This window comes from Tachysurus vachellii, chromosome 2 (assembly GCF_030014155.1).
Source record: "Tachysurus vachellii isolate PV-2020 chromosome 2, HZAU_Pvac_v1, whole genome shotgun sequence".
Lineage (NCBI taxonomy): Eukaryota > Metazoa > Chordata > Actinopteri > Siluriformes > Bagridae > Tachysurus > Tachysurus vachellii.
The window spans coordinates 6,765,571-6,792,103 of NC_083461.1; the positions used below are offsets into that span (position 1 = coordinate 6,765,571).

General features: G+C 41.0%; 1 protein-coding gene across 1 annotated transcript in view; it reads right to left on the reverse strand.

Moving 5' to 3' along the window:
- Window positions 1-26,533, reverse strand: part of fmn2b (formin 2b) — a 75,558-nt gene that overhangs the window by 11,023 nt on the left and 38,002 nt on the right. Inside the window, exons 10-17 of the mRNA XM_060895036.1 lie at window positions 20,777-20,868; window positions 19,712-19,841; window positions 19,412-19,558; window positions 19,234-19,293; window positions 18,649-18,769; window positions 12,761-12,853; window positions 6,142-6,193; window positions 2,429-2,578 (exon numbers count right to left, since the gene is read on the reverse strand). Coding sequence (XP_060751019.1) covers window positions 2,429-2,578; window positions 6,142-6,193; window positions 12,761-12,853; window positions 18,649-18,769; window positions 19,234-19,293; window positions 19,412-19,558; window positions 19,712-19,841; window positions 20,777-20,868 — 845 coding nt within the window. The remainder of the gene's footprint in view (window positions 1-2,428; window positions 2,579-6,141; window positions 6,194-12,760; window positions 12,854-18,648; window positions 18,770-19,233; window positions 19,294-19,411; window positions 19,559-19,711; window positions 19,842-20,776; window positions 20,869-26,533) is intronic.

The window sequence follows — 26,533 nt, forward strand, 5'->3', positions numbered from 1 at the left end:
TTTTAAAGCTAGCCAGAGGCGCAACAGCAGAGAGTCGGATATAAAGAGCAAAGAAATTATCAGGAATCCGAAATCTTAACATTAATACAGCACCGGCTCGTTGAGATAAGTGAATGGGGGGGGAAGAAGGGAAAAAAAAAAAAATAAATCAAGGACCTGGCAGTATTATTTTAAGAAGCCACTTCCGCGGAGTATGTCAGAGCCCCGAAGTCTAAAAGCTTGAACGATTATATTGAATGAGTAAAGAGTAGAAGAATAAGAGGGGGCTTCCGAGAGCAATGGGGTTAAAGAAACCTGATCTGAACTGTATGTTTCAGGACAGATACGGTCACTGGTTCATGGTGGTTCCTTATGAATAATGGAGAAGCCTCTGTGCTCGTCTCTTTTGAACAGACCAGACCTGCCTAATTTGTACCTGTTGAACTCTCGTCGTTATCACAAAACCTCATCGAAACCACTTGAAGCTAACCATCAAATCAAGTCTTCTTTTCATTATCGGGGGTTAGAAAAATAATTCCCGGTTCATTTCACAGGCTCCCTCCTTTTCGACGAATACTGGAAAGACAGGAGATATAATGTAATATTAAACATATGGGACACGGTTTGAGACAAGCGGAGCAGACTAGACAGAATTTGGCAGGTCAGGTCTGTGTGGAGTCGATCTCTTTATAACGACTACAGTAACAATCCAGACAAGGAAAAATAAACCTGAGAGGTTTTGGGTTTGCGGGTTGGTCAGATGCTGCAGGAGAAACGGATCAGTTCTGACGCTAACATGGGGCCAAACACTGTAAAAGTAACACGAATGACAAAGGCAACTTTAAATAAAAAAAAAATAAATAAATAAAATAGTTTGGTGGAGAGAAGAAAAAAATGTATATATATTTATACACACACACACTTCTTTTTCTGCCTAAATGTCATTAATCAACCAAGACATGTTTATGGTTTCACGTTTGCATTTTTTTTTCTTTTCCCCTGGACATACCAGATATGACATTTAAATGAAGCTCATACCCTCTGCTTCAGCAGCCTGCATGTTTAAATCATCTCATCAGTCTGGGTCAGGTTTTTCAGACATTTTTTCTATCATGAAGCTGAATATAAATTTAGTTCTAGTAGAGGTTCTAGTGGCACTTCGAGCCACGACAAATTAATGCTAATGAACTAACAATCTTTATAAAGTAGCATCAAATCATTTCAAAAGGGAAACTAAAATGAAAATTCCTGCTAGATTAACAACAAAAAATAAAAAAAATCTGATTATCTTCACATTCACAAGCAAATTATAAGAGACACCGAGCATCGGAAAGGAACAACAGACAGCTTGGTGGTAAATGTAAAACACAAAGCTCACAACGAGCACAAAGAGAATATTTTAATTCACAGCATGCACTAAATCTTCATAACGCAGCTTTATCTTTATGGCACATCAGATACCATAAGCACAGACTGTTTCTTCCACCTTTTACAGGATGCCATTACTTTACTTTTCTCCTAATTCAATGGCTTGTCTACTTTGCCTTCGATTTAGGGTATATTATGCATTTATTATATCATTGTTGTAAAATAATTGCATTAAAGAAAACCAAATGTGTGTGTAACAAAAACAAGCTTTTAAAATCTCTAGTGTAAAATCTATATACGTGAATGAACTCAGGCCAATTATATGATAGATAGGATTCTGATTAATCGGGTTTTCACGCAAGCTCGCACAAAATAATCGCGCAAATACACAGCGTGGGCTTGTGGTGAAGAAGATTCATTTCCGTGTCGGAGTCACTAATGTGTGGAATGCTGCGGAGTCCACTTTCGGCTGTCACTACAATCACTACAAAGCCCGCGTCCATCACTCGGGCCGGAACAAGTGTGAGCTGTAACAAATTTGACCCTGCACTGTTTTCTGATCTTAAGCCCTTCAGCAGTCATGGCTTGGGTGGGTGAGTGAGTGAGTGAGAGAGAGTGAGAGAGAGAAGACCCTCAACCTCAAAAAGGTCAATTTTATAGCAGACAAAGGCTGACTAGCATGGAGGACAGTGTGAAATGACGGCACACTCCGTCACAGCTGTGCCAATACACTGCACTCGACTCCCCTAAACACCTCCACCATGGCCATTTCCTCCTCCCTGCTACTTTACACTGAAACACAAATGTTTAGAGAGCCATGTTGTGAAGGAGACTATTGTGTAAAACACTTTATAAAATCAGTCTGACGCCTGATGAAGCAGCAGGAACGCTTTAAAAATGCAACAGGCTTCGTCTTTACCATCGAGCAAAAACAAGGACTTAGTGTCCTGTCGGGTCCCATTCCTGAGAGATTAGAACACAAGACAGCTCCAGATCCTGGACTAAACAAAGCATGGTCCAGGGCAAAAGACAAAGAAATATATACACGCTACCATTTTGTTCCACTAGGAGAGTCACTCACCTTTCCTGCAAGATTAGCTTGTTCTCTTTCTTCCACAGGTCTTTGAAGTCAGTGGAGAACTCGTGCCACACGGAGAAGAACGTGTGGGCCGAAACCTCTTTCTCGCCACTCTTGGGCTTCACGGAGAATGACACGGTCAACTCCAGGAACCTGGGGAAAAGAGAAAGGTGTATGTATAACAGTGACAATATTATACTGTAATATCTGCAAATCAGAACTGCACAATTACTGACCTTTATGAAATGTGGTTAAAACTGAATTAAAAATAATCCACAACATTTGCCAATTTGACCATTTCTAGCTCTTGCTATGATTCAGTTAACTCATACCGGGCATTTGGACAGTGTTTTTTTTTCTTTTTTGTGTTAAGTAATTAGCAAAATACCAAATGAAAAACTTGGTTAATGCACAAAATAAAGCTTTGCACAATCCAATGTTTATGAATTAATAAATCACAGCATTTTATTAGACATTTTCAGTTTTCTAAGTAAATATAATCTATCTAAAAAAAATAATATTTTCTCTATACCATATCCAAATGAATGATGTGCATTTTAGAAGTTGCAGAGCAAATATAGTCATGTAGGTAGCAGTTTGGCCTGACACATTATTTCTTATAAATAAATTTAATTATGGGACTTTTATGAGCCTTTCCCTTTACTGCCACCCTGAAAATAGACCCTGCTGCTTACTATACAGCCCAGTGTTCAAGTATCAAATTCTGAATAAACTCCAATGAAACCCGAGCCACGCTTCAGCACCATGGGAGCGGCGTTTGTCTGTAACTCAATTACTGCCTCTCTAATGTTTTGACTACATGTCAAATTTCATAGATCATGTGTTGCCCTAAACATTACAGCCTTACTCCTTACTGCTCTTTCCACCAAATCAAGTTCCAGCTCCATCTCCGTGGGCCGCCCATGTTACAGCTTTTCTTTACCTAACTGGAATATAATGGCAAAGCTTGCACTGAATTTAAACTAATTTGCCTTAAGGAAAATATGAACGGCTGTCAGCGTGGAGGACGAAGTCCGTGCAGCTTTGCCGTCTGCGACACTAGACTCTTGGCTGAAGACACGTCAGGTCAATTTGGGATAAACAGAAGTGCTGGACGACGTTACCTCATCTCGTGTGCGCGCCGGACCTACCTGACGTTTTACTGGGTTTATTCTAATGGCCCATAAAATACGTGTGTATGTGTAGCTTTACATTGACTCAATGTTTTTTCTGCTTAGACTCTGTCTATAGACATGTTTATTCTGTCTGTGGATCCAAGCTTAAACTTCATACCAGAAAGCCAAATTTACAACCTGAACAACCACACTATGTGGGCAACCTCTTTTTTTTTTTTTTTTTAAATATAGCAATTCAGGCACTATTAATGTGTGTTGCATGTCAACAACAATGAGTTAATTCAGTTTACTGGAATTTCGGCCAACAGTGGATGTCATAAGAACTTGTGTGCTTTGAAAAGCAAGAATAATAAATAAAACTTCTGGAGTTGCTAAAACAAAACTATTGACCACATAACATTAGTTCCGAGTATAGAACACAGACAGACATGCAAACACACACACACACACACACACACACACAGAGAGAGCACAAGAGAGAGCGAGAGAGAGACAGACATACAGACGGACGCACGTGCACAGACAGAGGCACACAGACGGGCGCAGGAAGACAGACAGATGGACGAAGGCACACACATTTGGAGGTGGCATGAAACTATTCCTTAGTGTCAAAGCACTAGAAAGCTGGATGTCAACTCAGATCCCTAATAAAGAAACCAGAAATGCTGACAGCAAGGAAAATTCTTAAAACATGAGGAATAAACTTTATGAGTAACCGAATTAAAACTGTACCATTACTCGCAATCTTGCACTTAAAACTGTAATTGAGCAAACAAAACACCAAAACCTGCTGTCATCTGTAGCCCTTTTACTAATCCATATAAAAGCTGATAAAAAGCAGGTAAAAGCATGCATAAAAAATTCATGCGCCCAAGACTTAATGCTGCTTAATGTTAGTGATGCACATAAGTGTACATTTTTAATATCTCAAATGAGTCAACACAGAAACTGTAATCGTTTTACACCAAATGTGTTCTGTGTTCAGTTTAAAACCATGAAGACTACAGAATTTTAGTTCATTCAAAAAGCATGCAAGAAAAATCAGCAAATAAATCAGTGTAATTTTTATTCACTAAATGACCAAAAGCATGTGGACACCTGACTATTACTTATGTGGTTCTTCCCCAAACTGTTGAAACAATGCTGGATGCACACAACTGTACCAAATGAGTTTTTATGCGGTTGCACTACATTTTGTCTTCACTGGAATTAAGAGGGGGGCATGGTGGCTTAGTGATTAGCACGTTCACCTCACACCTCCAGGGTTGGGTGTTCGATTCCCGCCTCCGCCTTGTGTGTGTGTGGAGTTTGCATGTTCTCCCCGTGCCTCGGGGGTTTCCTCCGGGTACTCCGGTTTCCTCCCCCGGTCCAAAGACATGCATGGTAGGTTGATTGGCATCTCTGGAAAATTGTCCGTAGTGTGTGATTGTGTGAGTGAATGAGAGTGTGTGTGTGTGTGCCCTGCGATGGGTTGGCACTCTGTCCAGGGTGTATCCTGCCTTGATGCCCGATGACGCCTGAGATAGGCACAGGCTCCCCGTGACCCGAGGTAGTTCAGATAAGCAGTAGAAGATGAATGAATGAATGGAATTAAGAGGCTCAAACCTTTTCCTGCGAGACGAAGCTCTGGGCTCAAAATGTGGCGCTCCATGTGTGTAAAGGTTGGTGTGGAAGAAACCTAACATCCTTTACAGAGCCCTGACTCAAGCGCAACCCCACCAAACACAGTATGTAGGATGAACTGGAACATCGACTGCACCCCAGACCTTCTGCCTGCCATCACTAATGATGATCATGGCTGAACGAGCACAAACTCCCAGAGCCACACTCCAACATCTAGTAGATAGCCTTCCCAGAAGAATGGAGCTGATAATAACAGCAAAAAGGCACTTGGAACGACACGAGTCTGTAGGAGTGTGATGTTCAGGTGTCTGTCGCTAGCCCTGCTCTCAGGTTGGAAAGGCAATCTGTCTCTCTTTAAGGTCAGTTTGAGCAACGACAGATTAACACAGTGGTCAGCTATTGGTGACTTTTGCAATTGGTTTATTGTGAAAGTCTATTTGGCTGTTCGGTGATGTTTCAATCTGAAAATCTCATCTAGACTGAAAGCAAATGTGCACTCGACCAACTAAAATTCATGTAGACCATGAAACCATCTCAGCTGCTGCACTGAGCCTTTAATGGTGTAAAGAAAACTAGTAGGCTTTAACGTCTGTCCCAATATGGACAGACGTTACTGGTCCATGGCATCTCTCTTAGAATGTATAACAGGTGACCAGCGGCTAACACGGTGCTGTTTACTGTTTAAGATGTTCGGTCATGGCTACAGACAAAACTGCAACATTACCACTGAGAAGGAGCGATTTCAAAAGGCCTAGAAACGAACTTCTGGGGCCGTAACTGAGCCGTGTGTGAGGCTGTTATTAAGGAATGTAATATCAGGAGACGTTATGCAATTAAAGCACTAAAAACAGCCTTGCTTGGCACGGCCGAGCAGAAACATGGCGTCAGAAGTCACTCAGTCATCGCTGAAGTGAGGTTGACTCAGCACACATGAACACAGGTTGAAAAACTCCTTACATTTTGTGAGTTTCTTTTTGCTGCGTTTCCTGCGCCTCCAGTTCTTGTTTAGCTGGGGAAAAAAAAAAAAGAGTAAAAACAAAATACAGACAATTAAAAAAATATGCACCATAGCATTAAACAATGCAGTTATCACAAACATGGAACTGATGAAGAAAGTGAAAGAAAAAAAAAAAAATTCATTACCATTATAGTGAGTGTATATTTGAGCCTCTGTGTGTGTGTGTGTGTGTGTGTGTGTGTGTGTTGTCTTCTAAAGCAGCTGAAGCAGTTGAAGCTGCTTGGTTTGAAGCAGGGACCTGAGAGCTTGGCTGGGCCTCACGCCTCAGCGTGTGCAGACGGCCTTCACTTATTAACGGTTTACTGCAGCGCGTGTTCCTTTTCCACAGGCATCTGGCTTGAAACATGAGCACTGATTCACAAAGGAATCAGTGTACTAAGTGCTGCAGAAAGATGAGGTGAATGTAGAAACCCCTGTTTGAATGTAATGACTACACATCATGTTTTAAGATCAATATTTAAATATTCATGTTTTAAAATGAATTATTTAATTTTTCCAATTTCAGAACAATATGACCAACAAGCACAATAATAATACTCTGTACTTGTGTTATTGCTCTTTTTACTGTTATATTTTGATTTTTTTTTTTTTAACTTCACTTGCATCATTTATTCATTCTGTTGTTATAAAGGAACAACTCAATGTCCCATAGTGGACTGGGGAGAAAAAAAAAAGTTTAGCTTATCTGCTTATCGTGAAAATCTAAAGCTTTCACCAGACTCTCAGCGCTGCACTGGGCCTATAGCAAAAGGTTCCTTCCAAATCAATGCGCAAATCAAGCTGTCAGGAAATTCCTCAGTTTTCACTTCCTGTTTTTCTGTTATCATCAATATCAGTCTCCAGTGCTTTGGCCTTTACCGCGTCGTAGTCGAGTTTCTGAACCATAAACCTCTTCTCCATCAGGATCTTTTTTTAAGCCTTTGATCTACGCTCTTAATCATCACTGCGCTTGATTGGAGGCAGAATATAAAAAAGTCTTAAGCGGTAATAAGACTAAAGTGAATTCTCTTCAGCCACACAGATGACTTTCTGAAGTCAGACAGTCCCTTTTTAAAAAAAATATATATATATTTTTAAATGTCATGACAAAAACACAACTTCAGCAAACAGAACATGTTGCTGAAAATCTGCACACAGTTCAGTCTGAATAACAAAGCGAAACCTCATGATGTTTATTCATGACAGACAAAGACAGTGGTGCCTTCAAATGTCTAACAAGGCATTAAGCTCCATATTAGAAACAGCAACCACAGACCTGTCTGTTGCGACATGCAGAAACTTCACACCATGCCTCTTTGACCGTCTGGCTTTTTCTAATTTAAAATCCCTCCAAACATCAAAACGCAATGAAATACGCTTCTGTTTTTCCCGTGCATTTCGTAATGGCTAGCGGATCATAAAACACACGCGTGCGCGCGCACTGAAGGAAGAGAAGAAAGAGAAGGCAAAATGAAATTCACTCTGATCTACAGCTTGCTCTCTTGGAAAATATCAAATCATTGAGTGTGACTGAAGTGAGATGGACTTCACAGACACATCAAATGCAAAGATCTACAGCTTCAGACAGTGAACCTTTGATTCATCTCTGCGCATGAGGGACCAATTGTGTTGGAGATGGTTCCTCAGAAAAGCAACTAAGCAGACAACATGCCAACGCTAATTGTTTAGCATCGGGTGGCCAAATGAGCGACTTAATGGAATTCTTGGCTGTTTCCCATTGCCTTCAGGAAGTTTGTCTGGATACGCCGGTCATCTCTTATTACTGCAGGCTGAACCGTCTCATAGAAATTCAAAGGCTTTTGGTGAACACGCACAAACACTATTTGAAGATAGAATTTCAGATGAAAAATCAGGTGTGGATGGTGGAGGATGGAGTAACTGTATAAAATGATCGATTAATGACAAACTTATTCACGATAACTCATCCATCAGGCTGTAATATGGAAAATTATTAGTTATCAAATATAAAAGCAAGACCTCCTTCTGGGTGCAGGTTTTTTTTTTTTTTTGAACTTTAAAAAATTCCTCCACACACAAGAATGCATGCAAAAATGAATTTTTTTTTTTTTTTTTAGAAAAAAATACAAAGCGAGCACAGACATAACAGAGGCGCTGCTCTATGTCTGCTTTCACTTCTGTGCCGTGACCCGTCTCGAGCAATAACAATTGATGACAGTGCCGGGTCTGTATTTTACCCAGTGATTATAAATAACGCCGGCTTTTCTGAAATGAATGTCAGAGGCGCCTGGTGGTGGGATTTTTGGGCTCCAGTCGCCGCGAACATCCCTGGAAAAGTCACGGCTGAAAGTGGGATGTTTGGCGTGTGCGTGTGTACACACATGCTAGAGTTCACTGAGCTTTGAATATCGAAATAAAAGAAATGATTGAGTGTGTAATGCTGCATCTCTGCGAAGCATCAAACTCACTCGTGATGTCTTTATTTGCTTTGGCAGTGACTTCCTTCCATCAGTCAAAGTAAGATGGATTGAAAACCAAAAAGGGGAAAGCGAGTGGGGAAAGATGTTTGGATGCATATAAGAGGTTTATCGACGTTCCATGCTAAATAAGTCTGTAACTCTTCAGAAAGGATAAAGATGGTCTGCGCAAAGTAAAAAATTGAGTGCTGGCTCTTTGAAGTAGATGTGAAAGACAATACAGGAAAAACAAAAGGGTGAATTGTCGCCGCCAGCGTGTCTTAGTGCTCCAGGGTGGGGAAAGGCCACGCAGCCCAGGATGATGAAGCTTTTGAATGTGTGTGTGAGAGAGTGTGTGGTAAAATAGTTCCTCTGAAGCACAGGGGTCTGTGAGGGTCAGTGACCTGGGCGATCTTTGACAAATTGGAGCCGGTAGTAGTTAGAGGAGTACAGACCGTGAACACTGAGCTCCCGCCGTCTCCAACACTGTCTGAGGACAAGTGTGAGTGTGTGCGCGCGCGCGAGAGAGAGAGAGAGAAAGAGAGAGGAGAAAAAGGTGTCTATAAGCAGTTGGACAAAGACAGATTTGGGTTTGAATATTTTTAAATGTGATGGGTCACAAGAATCTGTCAAGCTTGTAGTGCTCATGGAGAGAAGACCTTTCTGTGATGAATGATAGGTTATATGATGTAGCAAAGAAACTATCAGACACTAAAGAGAATATTCACTGTCGGGGGAAGGCATGTTCCACATTAAACAAACGCAAAATTGAGTGGAAACATCTGATTTTTACGATAAAGAAAAATGACGAGGGTAAATAAAGGAGTGGCCTAGAGAACCTTACAGTTGAAGACATTTAGTTTGCGCTCAGAATTTAAACCTGTGATAAAAGCTGAGCTAGTACCAGCTAATCCTGTCTAATGTTTGGTTCGTTGTGTGATGATAAACTGTTCTGCATTAACAAAACAAATTACCTATTAAACTGAATATCCACGCAGGACGCCACATACTGTACCAAGATTAGGAGCAACAACAGGGTGATGCTACATCAGAACTGAGTGCTGGAGAATATTTTCGGTGTGTGTGGTTCAAACTGGTGTGATGTAGCCTAAGGCAAAGCTGCGAGATTAAACTTTACCTCTGGCTGTTACAAAGCACAGGCACTGGAGACTCACAATGAAGCGTGATTTACCTTGCAGCTAGAAACTGTCAGAAATATCGTCACAGAATTAATCAAAACCATCTGTGCATTAAACAGCACTGGGGTCTAACAAGTAAATCACCGCATGTGATGTGTGCTCACGTAGAGATCGTACACACTGCTTTTGTAGACATTGAAGAGCTCTTTTTCAGTCCCCAGAGTGTAAGAGGTGGCTGTGTGAGTCTTCTTGAATTGGCGGTGTCTGATGCCCCTCGACCCGACTCTCAGAGCCTGGGTCACGGAGGGACAGATTAATCTGACGTAAGGTTAGCAAAATCTCATGCCCACTGGAGCTCTGGGGTCATGACACATTAGCAGGACGTGGCTAAGTGGAACACCATCCACTGTTTCCTAATCACAGCCAGACCACCCGATTTCACCCAGTGCCGCAAGCAGGATGCCTCAGTCAAATTGATTTATACACTAATGCCCCTTGATCACTGGGGGCGGGGGGATTAGGGTTTGAGAGAGCGAGAGCGAAACAGATAGAGGTTGGTTCTTTCAGCCTCGTGAGGTAAAATATTTGAGAAATGTCAAATGGAAGTCAGCCCCCAGGAACGTGGCTCTCTGATACAGATCCACACATGAGATGTCAAAAATATTATCCTTCCAAAAATTTTTGCTGCTTTTCCATGGAATGCAAATGTTGGCTGGTGTAAACAAGCATGCACTGTGGAATCTCTCTCTGGCTCACACACAGTCAGACACACAGTCACACAGACCGTCAGTCAGTCAGACACACAGTCACACAGACCGTCAGTCAGTCAGTCAGACAGACACACAGTCACACAGACCGTCAGTCAGTCAGTCAGTCAGACACACAGTCACACAGACCGTCAGTCAGTCAGTCAGTCAGACAGACCGTCAGTCAGTCAGTCAGTCAGTCAGACCGTCAGTCAGTCAGTCAGACACACAGACCGTCAGTCAGTCAGTCAGACACACAGTCACACAGACCGTCAGTCAGACACACAGACCGTCAGTCAGACACACAGACCGTCAGTCAGTCACACAGACCGTCAGTCAGTCACACAGACCGTCAGTCAGTCAGACACACAGTCAGTCAGACACACAGACACACAGTCAGTCAGACACACAGTCAGTCAGTCAGACAGACACAGTCAGTCAGTCAGTCAGTCAGACAGACACAGTCAGACACACAGTCAGACACAGTCAGACACAGTCAGACACAGTCAGTCACAGTCAGACACAGTCAGTCAGTCAGAGACACAGTCAGTCAGTCAGTCAGACAGTCAGTCAGAGACACAGTCAGTCAGTCAGTCAGACAGTCAGTCAGAGACACAGTCAGTCAGTCAGAGACACAGTCAGTCAGTCAGAGACACAGTCAGTCAGAGACACAGTCAGTCAGAGACACAGTCAGTCAGTCAGTCAGACACACAGTCAGTCAGTCAGTCAGACACACAGTCAGTCAGTCAGTCAGACACACAGTAAGTCAGTCAGTCAGACACACAATCAGTCAGTCAGTCAGAGACTCAGTCAGTCAGTCAGAGACACAGTCAGTCAGTCAGAGACACAGTCAGTCAGTCAGTCAGAGACACAGTCAGTCAGTCAGTCAGAGACACAGTCAGTCAGTCAGTCAGTCAGAGACACAGTCAGTCAGTCAGTCAGTCAGAGACACAGTCAGTCAGTCAGTCAGTCAGAGACACAGTCAGTCAGTCAGTCAGTCAGAGACACAGTCAGTCAGTCAGTCAGTCAGAGACAGTCAGTGACACAGTCAGTCAGAGACACAGTCAGTCAGAGACACAGTCAGTCAGAGACACAGTCAGTCAGAGACACAGTCAGTCAGAGACACAGTCAGTCAGAGACACAATCAGTCAGTCAGTCAGTCAGAGACACAGTCAGTCAGTCAGTCAGTCAGAGACACAGTCAGTCAGTCAGAGACACAGTCAGTCAGTCAGAGACACAGTCAGTCAGTCAGAGACACAGTCAGTCAGTCAGAGACACAGTCAGTCAGTCAGAGACACAGTCAGTCAGTCAGTCAGTCAGAGACACAGTCAGTCAGTCAGTCAGTCAGAGACACAGTCAGTCAGTCAGTCAGTCAGAGACACAGTCAGTCAGTCAGAGACACAGTCAGTCAGTCAGTCAGAGACACAGTCAGTCAGTCAGTCAGAGACACAGTCAGTCAGTCAGTCAGAGACACAGTCAGTCAGTCAGTCAGAGACACAGTCAGTCAGTCAGTCAGAGACACAGTCAGTCAGTCAGTCAGAGACACAGTCAGTCAGAGACACAGTCAGTCAGAGACACAGTCAGTCAGAGACACAGTCAGTCAGAGACACAGTCAGTCAGAGACACAGTCAGTCAGAGACACAGTCAGTCAGAGACACAGTCAGTCAGAGACACAGTCAGTCAGAGACACAGTCAGTCAGAGACACAGTCAGTCAGAGACACAGTCAGTCAGAGACACAGTCAGTCAGAGACACAGTCAGTCAGTCAGTCAGAGACACAGTCAGTCAGAGACACAGTCAGTCAGACACACAGTCAGTCAGACACACAGTCAGTCAGACACACAGTCAGTCAGACACACAGTCAGTCAGAGACACAGTCAGTCAGAGACACAGTCAGTCAGAGACACAGTCAGTCAGTCAGTCAGACACACAGTCAGTCTCACTACATGGACTGACATGTAAGCAAGAGGAGAGGAAAAACCCTAGCAGATCAAAATAGCATTAGCTCAATTTTAGTTTTCTGTTGCCTCATTTGTGCCTTTTTTTAAAATCTATTATTGATATTTTATTGTTTTTCGCATTGATGTAAAGCACACTGGTCAACTGGTGTTGTGTAGTTGTGCTATAGAATTAAAATTGACATTTCATACTGTTGTGTCGTAAACTTTCTTTACATGAACTTAAATCTCAGTGAAATGAATGTTATAAAGAAATCTGTGATGTTTGACTAACACACTGCTTCAGCGTGAATGCGACTCACCTCGACTCAGAAACTGGTCCATTTCATCCTTAAAGGGCTGCAGGTGCTCTTCAGAGGAGACACTACAGACCTTCTCCACTTCTGCAGTGCATGCTGGGTAAGGAAGAGAAAGAAGAAAAAGAGTGTTCACACATGACAAACAGAAAAGAAAGATGTAAGGAAGAACAGCTCAAGATTATGGCTGATATTTAATAATGGAAAGATCCAGAAATGTGATACTGAATGAAACAATTAAAAATATTAGGAAATTGGGAAAGACCGATTCACACAACTGTATCTGAAGGGATTACAAAGACTATTTTCCAAGCACAATGGCTCATTTTTCTTCTTCCCCGGATGAAGTGTTTTTTCCCTCCACTGCCAAACAGATGGATACACAACTGTCATACTGGGGTCATGTAATATTAAATATCTTGCCTTACGTTAATCATATTTATGCATCTCAATAAAAAAAAGAAGCTATTTAGAACATGAGAAAAGTCCTCACAGTGCTGAGTTCGAGACAGCAAACACACGGATTATTTCTCCTTTGAAAACTTCGCAGCTGACGTGAAACCTATACGACTCTTACAGCCATATTAATCATTTTTTTCCATTTGTTCCATTTATGGAAGAACAAATGAAAATCGGTCGATTTGTCATGTACCCTTCTGCACATTCAATGAACTGCTGCACAACGATTAGGTGACAAAAATCCTTCCGAAAGCTTTAAACGGAAAGATCGCAGAGGTGAAAGAAAATTGGGTCTCAGCTTCCCCACCGGAGCGTCTTTGATCATCGAGCAAAACATGGCACAATTACACCAATTACGATCAGAGGAGGACGAGTGAACCTTTGTCTATTTCCTCAGTCATAGCCTCTCATGGGAAAACATCCCATTGTGTTGAATGAGTGCTGAATTTTGGAATTTTGCTGAATTTTTAGAGCAGCTGAGCTAAAGTACATGGTGATAAAAGAACAAAGCAAATAAATAAATAAATACAGTTTAATGTAAAGCGTCTTTCAAGCCAACTGTTAACTAATCTATCTGTCTATCTATCTATCTATCTAGAAACATGCTTTGATTAGCTTAGTCACTAGTTTCAATATTTCTTCTAACTTTAAGGAATACAATTTTTTTTCCTCTACAAATAAGCAACGCTCTAACCATCAGCTTTGGTCATCCATTGATGGTTAAACCTTTAGAGACAGATTTACACAAATCGTTTACAACAGTACTAATTAGCGATCCAGAATTCTACCAAAAAACTACCAAAAAAAAAAAAAAAAAAAAAGTGTTGTGTATTTCATAAAGTGAAAAAAGTGCTGAAAAGTCCTATCTATATGGAACAGACTGAAATATGACCTGCTTTGGTCTGCTGTTTCTAGTGAAAGTGAAGCTTTTCTAGTACAGAAAGGTGAAAACTCACTGATTTCACAGTTTTAGTATGTACAGGGAACATATGACAGTACTGCACTTGTGTGTGCTGCCATTGACATGCCATCACACTGTAAACTATTTTCTCATTTATTTCACCTTGCTATTATTATTATTATTATTATTATTATTATTATTATTATTATTACACCTTAGGAAAAGCTTTTTTGTCTATTTAAGAGCGTTTGAATACCCACAACCCGATAAAGGCAGGATAAAGAAGTTACTGCACAAGTGAAATAAAATGAGCTTTCCACTGTATTGGTGGGTTGTGTTTGTGTGTGTTATTTGGATGGTATACCACTTTATATGAAACTGAAACTGGTCTTTTAACTGTTCCCTCAACTCGTTTACGATCAATGGGAGATAGGGCTTTCTCTTTACTAGCCCCAAAACTTTGCCATTCTTTACTGAGATAAGGAAAGCAAAATCTCTTTTGGCATTTTTAAATCTCAACTTAAAACTAATGTTTTTAGGGTAGCTTTTAATTGACTAATTGTAATTTTACATTGTGCTTATTTTATAGTCTGTTTTTGTTGTTTTATTTGCTTTTGTAAAGCGTTTTGAGATGTACTTTTAAAGGCGCTATAGAAAATAAAGGTTATTATTATTGTTATTATTATTGTTATTATATTTAAGCAGGCAGAACTGTAAAGTTGTGACTGATAAATCATCAGTGTCATGCTAAAGGCCCATGAGTCACACTCATTTACTGGAATGATGAGTAATAAACCTGCAGCAAATAACAGTGAAACAATGGTTTCACATGTTTCATCTGAATCCATCTTGGACAGACTGAAGAAAAACAAACAAACAAAAAAAAAAGAAAAATTTCTAACAAAACCTTCCGTAACCCTTTTTGTGATCCGTGTACGGATCACAAAAAACCCACAACTGCATAATAACTCTACGGTACTGCAGGCTATTAAAGATTTTAGAAACACAAATTGCACGTTCATGTTAAGAGTAAGATGTGCAGATGTTACTAGTTCAACTTGGGGATAATATATAGCATAGTATTGAGTTAGAATGCTATGGTCATGTGTATACTTGGTCAGCTTCGACGTTTTAATTTCATATTGCTTTGGAAGTCAGGATTACTGATTCACCCAAATTGTGTTGTAATTTATGGAATAAAACACTTGGTGTCATGCTGTTAATCCAATGGTTTTATTTAATAACTGTTTATATTCACATTTAACAGACTCGTTTCCAAGAGATATGTTAGTTTCTGTTATTGCTCACATTATGGCAACTATAAACACTCATTCCCTTTGCAGTCTCTCTTTCTCTGTGTGTGTGTGTGTGTGTGTGTGTGTGTGTGTGAGGAAAGAGCAAGCGCATCCATCTTAAAGACTTTTCATCCATCGAAAGCTTACTGACCTTTATATAGCACTGATGGTGAAGATGTCTCTTAAAACATTACCACATGACTGATTATGCATTTGTTGAAGAACATTTGTACTAATTTGCTTATTAGCAATTTTTATATCCGTCTATATCGGGCATAATATCTAACTGGCTTTACTTATGACCACTGGACATTTTTATACACACTATCACAATTCCTCAACACTTGTGTGTAACGTTTAGTTTTAAACCTGACATCCTGCCATTTCCTCTACACAGTTCCTCTGTACAGAAATCTCAGGCTCAGTCTAAACTTGGTAACTCCACGTTTACAAGATTTCTGTATATACATTATGCATATTCATTCTTTCTATCTGTGGTAAATTAAATGTTATTTTCCACTTTAATGTCTAAACTGTTAAATTATAGTCCGCCCTGTTGCTATTGTGTTGTGGCTGCTGCAAAACCAAATCCCCCCCTTGGGTATCAAAAGAACTACCAATAATAAGCCTAATAAATGATCATTATCGAATTAAGACCTGAGGGTTAGACATTAAATCACTACATACCCTGAAGAACATTTCTTTCCTGTTTTAGCTACTGCTCACATCTCATGAAACAGTGAGAAGCTCTGAGTAAACTCTTATTCCACCCTGGACATTCCAGCAGGATATTGAGTTCAGACTTTACCCCTTAACCCTTTCAGAAGTTCGGTCACGCTGCTGAGGTTGGAATGAGGTGTAGTACAGGACCTAAAACAGTTAGATCCTTAACAACTTAACTAACTACTAACCGTTAACCGCTGAGACGGACAGAGAAGCCCATCAGGGATCAGATGCAAACGTAAAGAAGGAGGTGGTGAGTTTAGAGAGCCTCTATTAAAAGCTAACCTTCACATTTTCATTGATCTCAGGCCAGCTCAATGGTCCTTATTAAAGCCTGCTGTACACGAGTCACATGTTCAGTGGGATCGGATCAAGAGTTTAGAAATTAGGCCCAGATAAAATCCTGAACCTTTTTAAAATTATTTTAGTAGCGCTTTTCTGCAATAAATTAACAACCCAACTATAAGGCAAATGGACATAATTCAATCCAGTAACAGTGGCCTCTAGGTATTTACCCAACTCCTTCCTGCCCCTTTGGTCGTGTGAATGATTGTCCGATTCGTCAGCCCACAAACGGCATCCAAATTTGCACTTCCAATTACTGAGTCTCTCCCGAAATAGCATGGCCTCTGATTGGCCGTGACCGAGAGCCGTTTGACCAGCGAGACCTTTGCTTTGTAGCCTGTCTTAGACTGACCTGTCTGATTGATAGAGGGGGCATGAAGCGGGGGAGAGGAGAAAAAAAAAAAAAAAAAAGGAATTTGAGGGAAACGACAAAAATTGTCGAAGGAGAAAAGGAAAAGGACAGGGCCTGTTAACCATTTCAAATGTGTTAACAACTTCCAGCCCCATAAATGGCTGACCTTGGGAAATAGGCTCATGCTTAAAACCCATGTTCAAAGACCTACATGTGCATGGATGCTGCGTTTATGCCCGTGTTTATGTATGGAAGTCGAAGCAATTTGACCAGCGATTCGACGCTTAAGAGCTAATTGAAGAAATAATTCATTTTTTAGGAATGTCTCAATGTTTGTTTTATTGAACGCCATTACGAAGCTTTCCCAAAGTCTTAAGACGCTTTTGGTGGTCATCTGCCATGACTATTCATCAACACTGCTACTGATGTCGGTCACATTCACGTCCTTTTGGCAAATAAAACCAGCCTGGATACAACATAGAGCAATGTTGTTGTTTTTTAATTTTGTCTTAAGTATGTTATCATGTGGTTGAACGAGCGTTCATTGATATTTAACTTCCACTCATAGTGTGGGGGAAATGCGTGACACTTCATGTCCAGTGTTTTGCAGCCTGAGGCTACCGAACTGTTTTTGTTTAAGTGTTGCAACGCCCTGGCTTTAAGTAACGTTCTTGTAACATTCAAAAGACCGCTAATATTACCCGTTTTCACACTGTGCTTAACCCTGGGTTAGGAGAGAAAGCATGTTTTGGAAGAATAGGGTGGTGTTAATTGTGTCATTATATTTACACAAACTTCTAGAATCAATGTCTTGGTGCATTGAAGCTGTTGGAAGTAACCTGACATTATGGTGATCACATAGATACTGCACAGCATCTCAAAACTCAGGCATATAAGTGACGTGACATACGGCTAAGTACGGTGACCCATACTCAGAATTCATTCTCTGCATTTAACCCATCCAAAGTGCACACACACAGAAGTGAACACACACCCGGAGCAGTGGGCAGCCATTTATGCTGCGGCACCCGGGGAGCAGTTGGGGGGGTTCGGTGCCTTGCTCAAGGGCACCTCCGTCGTGGTATTGCCGGTCCGAGACACGAACCCACAACCTTAGGGTTAGGAGTCAAACACTCTAACCATTAGGCCACGACTAGTCAACACAGTTTGATCTGAGGCATGAGTATAAGGATGGGTTTTGCCCCAGAGGAAGTGATTTAGAGAGCTGAAGTGCTCAGTACTCAGGAGTACTCTTCGGGATTATGGCTGCAGGGTCAGATCAGACTCTACTATACAAAAATCATAAATGCAACAAGATTTTGTGAGATTGGCAACGCGCAAAAGCTGTTAAGCTGAGAGAGAGGACACAGACACGACTTTATATTTGAGACAGGCGGGACCACAGAGTGTGTGGTGTGTGGAGTGCAAGCGTGTGTGTAGCATTTTGTGGCCATTCTGTGCTTTGAGGCATGATGGCGTTGGCTTTCTAAATCCGACTAAACATCCGATATGAGCACTGATTAACACTGAGATGATCAGCGCTGTGGAAGAGATTTGTAGAGGATAAAGAATATACGGTGGTTCCCAACAATTCATGCTCGTAGCTGGAGGTGGGAACGTGGAAGCGAAAGAATGGCGGATGAAGGCAAGAGCAAATTAGGTGTTAGGAGGAGACGAGAATGCAGAACGAAATTACAGAGACCTTGAGAAGAAAAAAAAAGTTGACTGAGAAAAAGACATAATAAAAGCTGTATGAAAGAGGAAAAGGTGGAAGGGTGAGCTAAGGCTAATCTAGTGGCCCAGAGGCAGAGCGTGTTACCTCGTAGGTCCTTTCGCAGCTTCAAAAGATCTTTATTAAAATCCTCAAACTTCATCTGAGACGCCTGGAACAGGTCATGTGGCTCAGGCAGAGGATACACACAAGTCTCCCGGCCAGCGTCCTGACGGCACACACACACACATGCGGGGAAGCACTTTCTTTACAGTACATGAACAGTTACAAAGATAGTAAAAGTAGTATAAACACACACAGTGATACTTGACTACAAACATCTCACACACACACACACACCATCTGGATGCAGAAAGCTCATTATGAGCCTGGATAATAAATGTGAATCTATTTATTAAAAAAAAAAAAAAAAAAAAAAAAAAAAAAGTATAAAATCTATTTTTTTTTTTTTTAAAAAAAAGGCATAAACTATTTGCCAAATAATGAAGTGTGGGTCTGTTCTTATTTAACATTTATTCAGTCTGATCAATTTGACCATTACTGTGAAGCCGTAAGAACCGTAGACAAAAAAATAAAAGATTTAAATTATTTACACTTAATTCCTGACAATTTTAGAGCGCTTGACAACACACAAGGATTTTCCTTCAGTTAAACACAAAATGATGTTGATACCTCATCAAAGTGTCGCAGGTAGTAAGCAACAATGTAAGACAGAAGACTTCTGCTGTTGTCCTGAGGAATAGAAAAAAAAAAAAACAACAACACTTCACTCTAGATGTATGGGGGGTGGTGTGGGGGCATAAATAAGGAAAATGAAAGTGTGTGTATAAGTGAGTTAGATGCTTCTAACGCTGCTTTTGACGTCCTTGAGCTTGGGCAGGATGTCCAGCGCAAACCCGTCTGCTTGTCCTCTGGTTCGGTTTCCTCCGTTCATGTAGTTTCCAAAAGCCAGAACCAGTCCCAGAACCCGCAACACACCAGAACCACTTTGCAGAGTCTGAAGTAGAAAGGAAACATGATCGAAACTTAAAATGAACAAATGTGTGCTAAAATGATCAAATAATTTTTATGTCCAAGTCTTTTAGAGGCTATAATACTGCAGCTCAGCGGCAGAGACTGAGATATGACTGAGTGTATTCAGTGTTCTGACCTTACACCCTTTCTGCAGAATTTCCAGTTTGCGCTGGATGGAGGAAATGCACTCGGAAAACGTGGACTGAAACAGGATACAGAAGACCCTTCCTGAAAACTCAGGAATTTGTGAGAGCTGGAGCAGGAACCTGCACAGAAGGCAAAATACGTGTTCATTAAAGGAGGAGAGCGGAAAAAACAAACAACAACAAAAGAGAGCTGAAAACTTTGGGGTTGTGTGTTTGATGCCCATTTTGAAGGTTAATGGGTTCTAGCATTCTAAAAAGGTTTCTACTTGGACCCTTGTATGTTGTAGGAGTTTACATAAAACCTTGTCGTGGAAGTTTTGAGGTTTGAGAGACATAAAGTATAAAGTATCACACTGGTAGACACGGGCAAGAGTAAAAAAGGTTTCACAATTTATTGTGCTCGGCTGCGCAGCAGGACCCAACACTCCGCATATAGCATGAGAGATGAAGAGCCACCATCATTGATCACATCAAGGTTTTATAGACAGAACTAAACAAGATACAGTATGTAAAAGCAAAACATCAATCATTGGCTCAAAATCCCCACATGCTCATCTCCTGATCAAGCCAAGGTCTGCTAGAAGGCCTACTAGAAGATTTACTGGAAGTTGTTTATGCCTAATTCCCGACAACTTGTCTCCAGTCCCTACTGCCCCTGTCATAATCTTAAGAAAAACAACCGTCACTCTCTAGTTACTACAGATACAAGGTAAAAGCCTTATAATCATCTTTAGATTAGGAATTTCCACCACACCTATAATAGGCAGAGATAGAAATAGAGAAGGGCAGAGTGTTCAAAAGAGAGATGCAGAGAGAGAGAGATTAATAGAATAGTGAGAAGAAAGAAAGAGAGAGAGAGAGAGACAGTATGACCCAGAGACAGAATCTAACAGAAAGCTGGATAGATGGGAGAGAGAGAGATTGAGAGAGAGAGATCGAGAGAGAGAGATCGAGAGATCGAGAGAGAGATCGAGATCGAGAGAGAGATCGAGAGAGAGAGATCGAGATCGAGAGAGAGAGAGATCGAGAGAGAGAGATCGAGAGAGAGATCTTACTGTTCAGGTTTGTCCAGAGGTTTGGCTCCATCCTTCTCCTTGGTTGATTTGATGTGCTTCTCGATCTTCTCCACCTCGTCTGCCTGTGCTCTCTGAAACAGCCGAACAATCAGCACCTCAACTCACAGATTCGACAACACGCAAACCTACTACTTTAACACACACACAAAAAAAAACACAACAAGTGATGTAAAGCGCTTGATCACCAGCTTGCCAATCAGGTTGTAGCACAAGGGCAAGAGCAAAAACACTCCTAGTGAAAAAGTCACCATTAAGATATACATTTTGGTATCAACAATTGCCAATTCAAAGCCAAACAAGAAGCACTCTGTGTCATCGACGTCACTGAGAATGCCTCCTACACGAACAAGCCTAGTCCTTCTTGTTACTGATCTGGATGCACCAAATACTCTTAAAATATATTTCAAACAGGAAGGAAAAATCTCTGTGACCTTGACTTACTGGATGGATTCTATTCAGTTCAGCTCCTGGTTATGAGAACACCACATGAATATACTAACGATTCAATCAGCAGTTGGAGAGATTACACTGATAAGAACCTCGAATGGACACAAACGGGACCTGATAAACAGGCATAAAAACAAACAGTCAGCTTAAAATCACACACATACTGAGACTGGGATCTTATTTGACAGGGGGGAAATAAATAAATAAATATCACCAAATGGACTTCATGTAACATTCTAGTTATGAAGAAGATACCTGTAGGTAAACCTACCACACCTGAAATAAAAACCAGTGTTGAGTTTTCACTAGTAATGAGCAACCGTGCATCACACAATCAGTACGACACCAACCAGTGATTCTAAACATGAGCGGGAAAGACATCGTTTTTACTCCAGCATGTCGACCGCTATTGTTCTATTCTGCCCAGAGTCATCACTCAAAAACATAAAAACGCAGCATTCTGTTGCCTTTGTAGATCTGATTGGGAAAAACAAGCCTGCATGAAAACCTTACATACCCCCAAACCTTATATACCCCAAAGAAAACCACACGGTCTAAAAGCATGACCTCCTCTGCACGTCCTATAACATGACAGAAAAATGTGGTCGAGGCACAAATTTATGGAAAGTTTGGGGTTAAGAAACAATGTCAGAGACCCAGTGGAGTGAGCTGCAGATGAGAGGGATGCAGGCATTGCTGTGGTCCACATGCTGACAAAGGACACTTTCCTAACGCAAACTGTGGACAGACGATAAGACAGCTAGGTTTCCAGCTATTTATCTACCACTTCATTCATCCTGCTTTTTTTCTGTCTGTTATTTTAGGGGAAAAAAGTCCCATCAGACAACTTCAGTAATCCAGTCATTCAGTATTACTTTTAATATATCTAGCCAGGTTGACCTGCTTAAGATGCACTTATCCTGCAGTCGTTTATCGCTCATAGAAATGTTGTTCGATATCAACGTACACAGTAGAAGTGTAGCACCGTGTGACAGAGAACCGAACAAACAACAACATCATCAAATCTTTTCAGGGTTCCCACTCTTTTCAGAGATCATTTTCCAGGACTTTTCCAGGACATTTCAAATTTAGCAAAAAAAGACAAGGCTCACAGATTCACGGCCTAAAGTAATATGTTCTTCTCTCTAGAAGTCTTAAAAACAGCGTACACTTTATGGCTATTACTTAATACTTTTAAAGATAATTTGTCATGTGAATGAAATTTCAACATTTATAAAATAAAAAGACCGCACATATTAATACCCTTTCCTTTCTCAGGCCAATGCCGTCATGCATGCTTTAGTTTGCTGTGCATTCCCCTTGTACATGATATTCAGATTAACAAGGTTAATATAACCTGTTTACCCGTCACCATTTGCTGAAAACATTCGAGCACTTAAACCATTCCTAGCACCTGAAACCGCCAACACAAGACAGCGTCATCCTTCACAGCGAGATTAAACAGCATAACAAAAAACGCGTCAAAACTCAGCGTCCCTGAACAGATCGCTTTCTGTTACTAACGTCAATTGTTTCGACCAGTTTGTAAACTGTTCTTTAAATGATCAAGAACATTAAAAATAAGAATTTTCCAGGACAACAAGATTTTTTTCCAGGACAATTTATGTTTTCCCTCATTTTCCATGTGTTTTCCAGGACTGGGACATTGGTCATTAATTTTCCAGGATTTCCAGGTTTTCCAGGACATGTGGGAACCCTGCTTTTGTACTAGAACTATACTAGACGGTCACTTAGTACTATTACAGTAAGTGCTTGCAGTAACCTTAAACCAGTTTAAACACAAATCCTCATAGTTTTCTACATTAGCGTTTCTTCTGGACTGTTCAGGGTTTTGATTTGAGGTACAGATCATGAAAACCCCAAAACCCTATACAACACCCCAAAAAAAAACACACGGTCTAAAGCATGTCCTCCTCTGCACGTCCTATGACGACAGAAAAATACTGTTTTGAGGAAGGAACAGCCGAAGAACAACATACATTTTTCATACATTTCTACATTAGAACAAAATCCGCCACTTTAAATTGCTTCAAAAACATAGAAGCTAAATGTCGGGTTTTTTTAAGGCGAGTCTGTGATTGTGTTAAATTCACAGCAATGTACCCAAACTTAACCTTCCTTGAAAAAAAAAATTAGAAACCAAATACATCCCGTCTGATTGAACATACTTGGAGTAAAAGAACACTGTGTAACATTTCATTAGCTGTTCCTTTAAAGACGAAAACAATGCTAACCCTGAACAGAAAGTTCCTGTTAGGACTGTGCACATGAGACCAGGCTGCCAGCTTTAATTTGCCATAAAGCCATGTTGGTACTTTTGGTTGAAGAGTTCCTTTAGCGGAGAGCTCTACATGTTTGAGCGTAACCGAGTTAAGCAGGAGAAGTCACAGCATCCATCAAGTGATGGATCCCAACGCATACGTCAGAGGCGAGAAGACAAAAGGCCCAGTTTGCGTCCTTCCTCGGCCTTCAAACAGCCCAATCAATCACGTTAAGTGGTGGACGCTCTGGCGCACTGGGATGTAAGAGCTTCTCCAGACTCCCTAAGAGAAAGTAAACACCTCGGTAAACATCCCACTCCAACATCAAACGCTGCTCCGGCAGCAACAGACACCAACTGGAGCCTCAAAATGGCCGTCGTCCTGAAAGGTGATCAAAGTGCGGAAAGACAAAGGGTTTCTCTCAGTGAAACGAGGAGAGAAAAAGAAGGAAGAAAAAAAAAATTTTTTTTTACATTTTTTAAAAAAGCAGCAAGATACAAAAGGCACTGTTTTACAAGCTCAGCTCACGTTTCGAATGGCAGACCTTGGAGAAGCTGGCAATGCCCCTGCGTACGAGTGTGTATCCATATGTGCCGGATTGTGTTCGTGTGTGTATGCATGCATACATGTTTGAGGGAGGAAGACGTGTGAATGTAAACTCTGGAAAAACACTCTGCAGCATTAAGCTCTATCGCAGCATCAATCAAGCCAGGCGCATACTTCCACGGCACTTCAAACGGACGCATCAAACGCACTGATTAGCATTCAGTTCACTCCGCCATCTGTCTGCGAAGGCACGTTCTGCTCACACTGCAATGCCTCCAATGCTCAAACTACTGCTAATGGGAAGCAGCCTCTCACACTCATTCAAGCCCTCGTGAGTTTAGAATGCAGTCTTTGAGATTATATATATATATATATATATATATATATATATATATATATATATATATATATATATATATATATATATATATATATATATGCACAGTATATAAAAAAAATATATGCAGTTCATATAAATATCAGCTCTTCACAGCCTCTGTTCAAACATCCAGACAGGGAACAGCCGTGTGAACACAGACACTTTAAATAATAATTAAAAATAAATAAATAATAATAAAAAAAAAAGAAACAACCCACACCAACAACCCACATCCATCCAGTAAGTCAAAAAATTGAGTCCATCAGAGTTATTGGCCTTTTTCAGTGCCTTACACTCTGTCTGGACGGTGATTAGATATGAGGGATCAAATAAAAACAAACATCGTAATGATCCTGCTCAGACAGACTCGTTATCATTGAAGAATCCACAGGATGCAGAGAATAAACATGGACAGAGCGCTTTTAGCTGGTTCGAAGGCATTTTCTGCCCAATTGAAGGCATCATTTCTCTGCTCTTCAGACACTCAGAGGCCACTGACTATGACCCGAGGCCCCTCAACACATGGAAACGCAGTCCACCAATATGTAGGTAATATGTGGAACAAAGCGAGTCTCTGATCTTTCACACTCCTGTAATTGCAGCACACACAGAGAATGGTTTAATTTCACAGCTCACCAGGAGGAGTGTGATAATGCTGCAGTATCGACAGGGTCAAGCCAGTGTAGGCAGGGCATAACTTACTGAGCTCAGACTTTTACAAGGCAAACTCCCAGAAACAGCACACATTCCTGCACTGTTGTGGCTTTCACATGTTTTGATATTAATGCATTTCTCTTTTGAAGTTTCGCAGACTTTTCCTCTGGGTCTAGAACCTCCAGAAGCATGTTCCAAACATCCTGAATATACCCCTAACCCCACCCACCCACCCCCTTCAACAACAAGGCATTTTCAAAACTCCCAAAACGAGCCCGAAGGTCTTGGCACTGGCTCTGAGCGCTGCAATTACTGAAGAAATGACAACTCAAATAAATATAATTAACTGGAATAAAGTGCTGGATATGGGCATTTTTGGGAAGAATAGATCATGGATTTATATTCATTAAAAACATCACCACGCCTGCTGTTCCCACAGCTAGAGGTAGAGATGAGTCTTAAAGGAAAACTCCACCCTGAAACACAGTCGTATAGAAATATCGGATAGGATGTTGGAGTTTGTTGGTTGTTGCTGTGTATTTGTTATTCCTAAGACGTTAGTGGCTGTTGTGATGTCGTCAGCCGGAGACATTGTTAGTGCAGTTATATTGACTTTTTTACTAGAAGGTTAATTCAACAACCTGAAGTGATAACTGTCCAGCTTCAGCTCCTAAAGCCCAGTGAGCAGAGTCGATGAAAAGGTTTAAAACAGGTGAGCTGTTAAGGAGCTGCTAAAGCACATCAAAATGAGGCTGAAGTAGAAATCTTGATGACTTATGAGTTTTCTAAATAATAAATCTCACATACTGCACACTGATGAACAGTAAATATTCCTGCACTGCATTGCAAACAGTGGCTCTTTCAGCCAAAGCAGTTGTGCAACTGCTGCAAACATTGACAGCTATGGATATCTTTTCAAACTGTGGCACAGAGCGGCGTAATTCTCTGCTAGCAAAGCTGTGATTGAAAGGGGAGAGAAGGAATTCTCTCTCATGGCCAGATTTACTTTTTAGACTCCTGAAGGCTTTGACATCAAGGTCTTAAACTTTCAATTTCCTGATATTAGCATGAAGGCTTTTCTGTTTCACCGCTCATGAGCCACTAGCTATACTTGTTTGCAATAGTGAGCAAGCAAAAGGTGACATTTTTATATTATATCTATCTATCTATCTATCTATCTATCTATCTATCTATCTATCTATCTCTATATCTATATCTATATAAATAAATATAAATCTTCAAAAACTCTCAGAATTCCTTATTGTTCTTTTCCAGTCAAGTGAATAGACTTGTTAGTAGGAGACTCTGGACCACCTCTCTGTACTGCTACACCACATTTCAACACTAGGTTCATAAATACTTGACCAGACCTGCCCTTACAAACACCCTACACTTACAGGATTAAATGTTGAAAAGAGTAAATTGGTC